This window comes from Pteropus medius, unplaced genomic scaffold, assembly GCF_902729225.1.
Source record: "Pteropus medius unplaced genomic scaffold, Ma_sr-lr_union100, whole genome shotgun sequence".
Taxonomy (NCBI): domain Eukaryota; kingdom Metazoa; phylum Chordata; class Mammalia; order Chiroptera; family Pteropodidae; genus Pteropus; species Pteropus medius.
In genome coordinates, this window is record NW_024349800.1 from 2791315 (window position 1) to 2799478 (window position 8164).

At 45.0% G+C, this 8164-nt stretch overlaps 1 protein-coding gene across 1 annotated transcript; it reads right to left on the reverse strand.

Annotated features, from left to right (window-relative positions):
• Window positions 1-519: 519 nt before the first annotated feature.
• Window positions 520-7863, reverse strand: RPUSD3 (RNA pseudouridine synthase D3). Its single transcript, XM_039886669.1, has 9 exons — window positions 7721-7863; window positions 7272-7411; window positions 6363-6407; window positions 6132-6231; window positions 5337-5444; window positions 5171-5255; window positions 4815-4938; window positions 2509-2648; window positions 520-1743 (listed from the first exon to the last, which is right to left on the reverse strand). Exons 1-9 carry the CDS (start codon window positions 7819-7821, stop codon window positions 1552-1554), a joined length of 1035 nt encoding a protein of 344 aa, XP_039742603.1. The 5' UTR covers window positions 7822-7863; the 3' UTR covers window positions 520-1551.
• Window positions 7864-8164: the final 301 nt, after the last annotated feature.

Here is an 8164-nt window from a genome sequence, read left to right on the forward strand (position 1 = left end):
TCCAATGGTAAGTGTCCTTATGAGTCAGAAGAGAAGACACAAACACGAGGAGAAGGCTGTGTAAAGTTGGAGGCAGAGATTGACGTGATGCAGCCACAAGACAAAGAATGCTTGGAGACACCGAAAGTTGAAAGGCCAGGAAAGATTCTCTCTAAAGGAGCCTTTAGAGAGAGCATAGCCATATCGATACCTTGATTTTGGACTCCTAAACTCCAGAACTGTGAGAGAATCAATTACTGTTGTTTTAAGTCACTCAGGTTGTAGTAATTTGCTACAGCAGCCATGGGAGACTAATACACTAGTCAAATGAAGGTATATATACTGATCCAGAAATTTTTGCATAACCAACATGAAATGCTTATAAGCAGGTTCACAACACTGCAGCAACAGCCAGACAACCTGTCTATTAACAGCAGAATGGATAAACTGATATATTCAAGCACTAGAATTCAAACTCTATACTATACAACACAGATGCACTGCTCACTGTGGAATGAGAGCAAATCACAAAAGAACATATAAGCATGATTCCATTTATAGAAACTTCAGAAACAGGCAAAATGAAATATAGTGTTTAAGGATGCATACATTATGTGGTAAAACTTTAAAAGACAAGCAAGGAAAGGATTCTTCCAAAAGGGCAGTGATTCCAACTTAGACTGAACCCCTCTGGGAGCTTTAAAAAAAGATGACGCTAGGGGTCTCCACCCCAGACTAATTAAACCAGTATCTTTGGGGTGCAGAATCACTCCTGAGCTTCCTGAGGGGGGTTAAGTAGTGGGGGTTCTAATGTAGGGGCCATGTTGAGAACTGCTCTACAAGAAAGGAAAGGATGTTTATTTCATGCCCTGAATGGTCATATGGGTGTCATATTAAAATTATTCTTTAAATTACAGAGATATTTTATGCACTCTATTTAATATATGTCTCGATATTTTTCAGTAAAAAATCTATCATCTTCTATGAGGTTCCCTAGAGTAGTCAAATTCATAGAGACAAGGAGAACAGTGGCTACTAGGAGTTGGGAGAAAGGGAATGGGGACTTAGCGTTTAATGAGAACCGAGTTTCAGTTCTGCAAGATGAAGAGTTCTGGGATGGATGGTGGTGGTGATTACACAACAGCATGAATGTACACAACAGCATAACTGTACACTTAAAAACAGTTAAGATGGTAAATCTTGCTAGGTGTATTTTACCACAATTTAAAAATCTAACATTTCTTCCCACCTAGAACTGGAACAGAAATAGCCAAACAAAAGACCACGCACTGAACTCAGCAGAAAACATGTTCCATGATAAACATTTACTTTCTAAGCAAATCCTCAAAACCATGCTGAGTTAGGTACTTCTATTATCTCAAGTCCAGAGAGGTGAAGTTATTTGTCTGATGCCACACAGCAAGGATTTGATCTTAGGTTAATCTGATTACGGAGCCCAGGGTCTTAAACCATAGCCTTACTGTATGTTGAGCACTGAACTCACACTCCTCAGGCCTGCGGTGCCTCTACACCCATTGCTTTCCAATGGAAATAAAAGGAACAGAAGGACAACTATTGTTGGCGGAGCCCCAGGCACTGTAAGGTCCTGGAGAAATAAGGGGGCAAGGGTGCCACAAGCTCAACGGGGGCGTCCCTGGGCCTGGCGCCTGGGAGGTGGAGACAGTGCAGGTGGAGGTGCAATGGCAGCTGGGCAACCTGGGAGGGTGTTAGGTGGAGGCATCTGATGAGGGCTTCATCCAGAACCTGGGGTGAGAGAGGCATGTCAGCATTCAACCAGGTGAGTTCCAACCAGCTCTAACCAAAATGGGAGGGAGGCAAGTACTTCCTCCCTCCTTCATCGTCCATGGTGATTTCTTTTCTACACGTACACACACACAGGCACACTCCCACTATGGCAGAGATCGGCTAGGGGTTTACCAAATCACTTTCTGCCTGGGCATACAACTAAACTACATTTCTTAGCCATGTGATTGAGTTCCAGCCAATGGAACAGGAGTGCAAGTATGTATGTTGCTTCCAGACCTGGCCTAGGAAAATTTCTCACATAAACCTATACTGTCCCCTGTTACGATCTGACTGGATAGCAACAGCCTAGGTCCCTGAGTGACTACTTGGAACAAAGCCCACTTCTACCCCATCCCATTAATTGGATTTAACATGGAGGGAAATTAATGTGTTAAGACTCTGGTGCTTTGGGGCTACTCTGTTAGAGCCAACAGAGTTACCCTAATACACACACATGACCTCTTTTACCCCTTATGCCAAATGACTCAAAGAATAGCAGACTTAGAAGGGCCATTAGAAATCAGCCAGTTCACCTCCCTTATTGGGCAGAATGAGGCCCAAGAGAGGTGTCACTTGCTCAGGGCCACACGGCAAGACAGGGCTACAGATAGCTTTAGAAGCCAAGAGGACTGCCTCTCAGTCCCAAACTACCTAGCTAATGTCTGAAGGTGCTGCCCACCCTCATCCCCCAGTCTACCCCCCGAGGGCAGGAGGCTTGGGTACCTGTCTTTGGGGCTTGATGCTCTCAGCTGGCAGTAGAAAGCGCTGGCCCAGAACAGTGCCCACACAGGTGGAATACTTGTGGTCCCCAAGCATAGGACAGAGTTGCAGTACCATGTGTACCTGTAGCTGACTTGGGAACACTGGAAGACAGAAGCAATAGGACAGATGGTGAGCAGCTCCTCTTTCTATCTCAGCCAATATTGTCTCTCCCTCTTTCCTCTGAGGAAACACCACCCCTCCGTTCTCAGATTAGGTGGTTTGAGTGAGGTCAATGCTACTGTTCCTGCCTCCAGAGCAGGATGCATGACCAGGTCGGGACAGTCATAGCTGTCAATCACCTTGCCTGTGGGATTCACTCATGAAGAGAGGCAATTGAGAATTTATTGTTAAAGCTACTGGGAATAAGGAATGCTCTTTCCTGTTAGGGTGCTAAACTGGTGGAGTGTAAGCCTAGAGCTGCTAGAGCTCCTGGCCATCTCTGCTTTTACTAGGGGAAAGCCTTGGTAGAAAGCAGCCAATGTGCAGGAGGTGAGAAGAAACGGAGAAACAGCTTCCGAATGACATCCTCTGAGCCTCTGGATCCAGCCAAATCATGTGAGCCAAAAAATTCCGTTTCTTTGGTTTATACTAATTTGAACTGATTTTGGGGAAACTTACAACTGAAAGTACCTTAACAAATACAGATATGGGATACTATGTGCTAAACATGGTACAAAATGTTTCATATATGTAAACTTATTTAATCCTCATAACCTCATAAGGTAGGTCATATCTTCATTACCATTTTACAGATAGAAAAACGAAGGCTTAAAAAGTGACTTGCTTACCACACAATAAACTAGGATTCAAACCCAGGAGCGGTATTCTGTGTCCATCCATGTCTGGCAATATGATAGACTGGATAATCTAAAAACCCTCTTGCTATAAACCACCTAGAAACACTGAAAAGCTATAACAATCATCCTTTTAAATACACAGCTGGGCACACAGGAAAGTAAGGTCTCCAAAACCAAAATGCGAAAAGGAAAACAAATTCAGAGCACATGAGAGCCAATTTCTCTGTTCTAGTGATGCTGCCAATCTTGATATCTAGGGGTCTAGGATTTAAGTAGCTACCCTAGAGGCCAGCAATGAAGCCTTGGTGCCAAATGAAATCCTAGAGGGGCTACATCTTCAGTGAAAGGGTGGACCAGGGAAAAAGCCAGCCACCAAAGAAGGCAGATAATCACTTTAGGATTGGATGAAGGGAATGAAAAAGTTTTCCCCTGAGAATGCAAAACCATGAGCCTGCTCTCGCACAGGTTTGGAGTACTATTACTACTTGAGTGACCTGTGAACCTCCAAATGAGACACTAAAATTCAGAGAGGTCCTGAAGCAGTGATAGCTGTAAGACATTCGGCAGAAGCAGAGGCAGAACCTCTCCCCGAGGCCCCTGCTACAAGAAGGCAATAAAGGATTTCCATAGATTAAGGCCCAGCTGAACCTGAATTAACAATGCTGAATCACAGAGCAATAAGGAAACAACCCACCAAGTGTGAGTCAGTGAGAAACACAATGGGATTAGACCCTCCAGAATTTCAGACAATGGAATTATAGAAATACAATATAAGGATGTTTTAAATAAAGATAAAAACAAATAGGAGAAAAAAAAGCATGCCATATTTTTTAAAAGGCTATGTGTAAAAGAATCAAATAGAACTTCTAGAAGTGAAAAACACAGTCAACAGATAAATTAAGTTGGCAGATTAGATCCAAATGAAGAGAAGATGACTCGACTGGAAGATAGATCTAAAGAAATTACCCAGAATGCAGCAGAGATAAAGCAATGAAAACTATGAAAGAAAAGTTAAGAGACGGTAAGTAGAATGAGAAGGTCAGACATGCCTATTAGGCTTTCAAAAGGAAGAGAATAGAGAGAATGTAAGAGGTGCAATATTTCAAGAGAGAACTTTCTGGGATAGATAACATATATTTATTTTCAGATTCAGGAGGCACAGTGAATCCTAAGCAGGATAAATAAAATTAAACTCACACAAAAAGATTCATCATAGTGAGACTACAGAATACCAAAGACAAAGAGAAGATCCTGAGACCAATAACTAAAAGAAAAAGTAGTGAGCTACAAAAGAATGACCATCAGACTGCCAGCAGAAGCACTGCCTCCTCTATCTGGGCCTGGTCACATGCACCCTTGGGGTCCATCAAATGCTACTGAGGCTGCTACTAACGCCATCACCTTCCTTCCACCCACTTGCCTCCCCCAGTCAAATACAGTTCTAAAGTCTGGCTGGGACTTCAGACCCACCTGTCAATGGCTGCAGCTGGACCAGGGCACAGCCAGAGCCAGTAGCCACCACACGGAAGTAGCTGAGGGTCCTCTTGACACCTTCTAGGATGTCCTTTCGGGATGGGGACTTCACTGGAACCACCTGGTGTGAGCCCCCAAGAATGAACGAGCTTCATACATACCTGGGAGCTATACCCAGACCCTTCTGGCTCCCAACAGACTCAGGACAGGACCACAGTATAGATAGGTAGTGCTCACTTGCCTGTTTTAGGGGACAGGAGGGCCAGCCACCCCAAGTCTACACCCTTGACTTCTCTGTAGGGGTAATATGTCTGGAAGGTTCCCTATCCTTCCCCACCCAGACCCTGACTCACGAGACTGACACCATCAATGTGTTCCAATTTCAGAGCTGCTTGGATCTTCCCCTCAGAAGTAGTTGGGATCCCATCAGTGACAGCCCTGTGAAAGAGGCAGGAGAAGGTCACAGAGTGGCTTGCTGGGACCTCCCCACTGCCATGGGAGCCTCCCAGCACCTCTCACCAGTAGGTGGCTATGGGTCTCTGGGCTCTCCGTGAGTGGGTAAAGAACTTCTGGAGGCGGCTTGCTGTTTGGGGGCAACTAGAGAGGAGTACAAGCCCAGAGGACTCCCTGGAAGAAGGAGACAAATCACAAAAGTTAAAGTCCCTTAGGCTCACAAAAAAGGGAGGAACATTGACCTGATTAAGGTCAAACAGTAACACCAGACTATAATCCAGACCTCCTGAGAAAGGCTTCCTTGTGTTTGATAAGAGGGCTATGTAGCTCCATGTGTTTCTCATTTTAGCCTGATCCCTAGGGAGCTCAGAGTCAAACATCATAACAATTACCACCAATTGCTGAGTGTCAGGCACTATCCTAGGAATTTTATATATATTAGCTCTGAAATAATTAAATTCCCCACAAACAAGCCCATGAGTCCGTGAAATTACAGAAATGTTTTATCTCAAGTACCATCTCTAAAAGATGGCTATTAGAGGAAAGAAAATCATGGATCAACTCCCAATGCCTACCATGAATATGGGCTTGGAGAAGTGACTACATACTGAATATAAGTATTATTAGCTCTATCTTATGAGTGAGGGAACTGAGGCTCAGTGAGGTTTTATACTTTGCCTAAGATCACAGTTTACCCATGAGAATTTGAACCCAGATCTGTCTGCTTCCTTCTTTATCTTGTATCCTATCTCTATGATCTCAAACCAGCTGTGGAAATGTCTTGGCTTATTTCCAAGCAAGTGTTCCCCAACCCCAGATGGACACCTGTCTTCTTACCTTCCTATGACCACCACCACTTACTTCTCAGATGCTTGGACAATTTGGAGCTCCCTCTCTCCAAGCCCCAGGGACTGGCTCAGCTCTGGCAGCACCGAGAGCAATGTCAGCTCTCCTGGTTTCCCTGGGAAAAAAAAGAAAAAAATACAAGTCGCTCCCAGAGGCAACTTTATCTCACTGTCCCCTTCTCGTCATTACTCCCTCCCTCAGAGACATCAAATTCCCTTTCAGTGCATCTCCTTCCCCGGTTCATACCTGTCACTGGCAGACCTTGTGGCTTGTTCAAAGTCACTAGTGGTCCTGAAACATATATTACATGAACATCTTTGACAGCAAAAGCAGCAGTTTATAAAGTACTTTCTCAATTCATCTTATCATGTGGCCCCACTACAACTCTCAGACATGTTATCAACCACACCCTAAACTGAATTTCTTTCTGACCCTTGCATATGCTAAGCACGCTGCCACCTCAGGGCCTTTGCACTTGCAATTTCCTCTGTCCCAGATTTTCAAGTCTGGCTCCTTCATATATCTTGGCTCGAATGTTACCACCATAGAGGCCTAAATCCACAATCTAATGTCTGCCCCACTCCTATAGTTTCTCACCATCGTAACACCCAGTTTTATTCATAGTACTGATCACTAGTAAGAACCCTGTTTATTCATTTCCTGTCTAATCCATTTCTCCTGCTAAAATCTTGGATCTCTGAGAGCAGAAAACATATTTTACTTCTTCTGTACTGTATAGCTGTGCCTAGAACAGTGCCTGAAATGTAACCTATGCTCAGTAAATAGTTGAGAAAAATTAATAAATCACTGAATGAAAACTGAGGCTCAGAGAAATTATTTTCCTAAAACTACACAGCAAGCTGATTTTACAGGGCCTGGATCTGGATCGATAGGCAATTTATTATAACAATTCTCATTACAGAGCACCTACTGTGTTCAAGACTCTCTAGTTCTTTACACTCTCCCATCCCACACCCCTATCCCCATAAAGCTGAGGCTCAGACAGATTATGTGGCTCGTCCCAGCTCATGCCGCTAATGGGCAGCAGAACCAGGATTTGACCCTAAAGGCTTTAGTAGGGAGCCCAGTCAGCCCCTCAGAAGGCCTGGAGCAGCAAGTTCCCCTCCTGGGTCTCTGTTCCTCTCTCATCCTCACCTTTCTGGTCCACCACAGATGCCCTCAGCACATCAACCAGCTCCTCCCGACTGAGGTATTCTGGCCGCAGCAGCCCTGGAAAGGGCTGTTTCCCCGGGGTTCCCAACCATTTGCTGGAGCCTTGAGGTTGCCGCTGATGCCTGGAAAAGGTGGGGTAAGCAACAAGGGAAGCATTCGTTTCTCTAGGCGCTACTCATTCTTATTTTCACACAGCTCTTTCCAAATCCTAACAAATGCCTCAGACTGCCTGAGCTGAGCTCTCTGAAAATTCAGGTTCGACTGGCCCCATTTTATGGAGGTGAAAATAGGCTCAGAGAGGTCGAAAGGCTAATAATGTACGGACACAATAGCTGGGATTAGAACCCTTATCTTCCTAATGCCAGATTCCGCACACAACTTCCCCCAGCCCCATCATCCCTTCCATAAGAAGTAGTGCGGGGTGTAATCACCGGGCCTCGGTCCCAAAACCTGCGGCCTTGAAAGCTGAGCACACCCCTGACGCCAGGCGCCAACTTCCCGAGACTCGACGCAAAGTACAGCAGCCACCCATGTCCCCGAGCGAGGACAATGCGCATGTGTCCAGAGGGCAGCCCCTCCCCGCCCCTTGCCCACTGTGCACTGATTGGTCAGGTTGACTGTCAATCGGAATAGCGAGAAGGTGGAGCTATAGAGCCGTGAGAAGGCGGAGCTATGACTTTGCTCGGGGAGTAAATGTGTGTTTGCACCTGTGATTTTGGGGCATCTAAGAGATAGACTAGGGAAGAAATTTCCCGAGGTCAGAAAACTAGTCTCAGGACAAAACCAGGACAAAAGATTAAGGTTTTTCTGATTACCATTTCAATTCTTAGGAGCTTTCTGACTTCAAAAGACCACTGTTGGGCACGATATCTTAA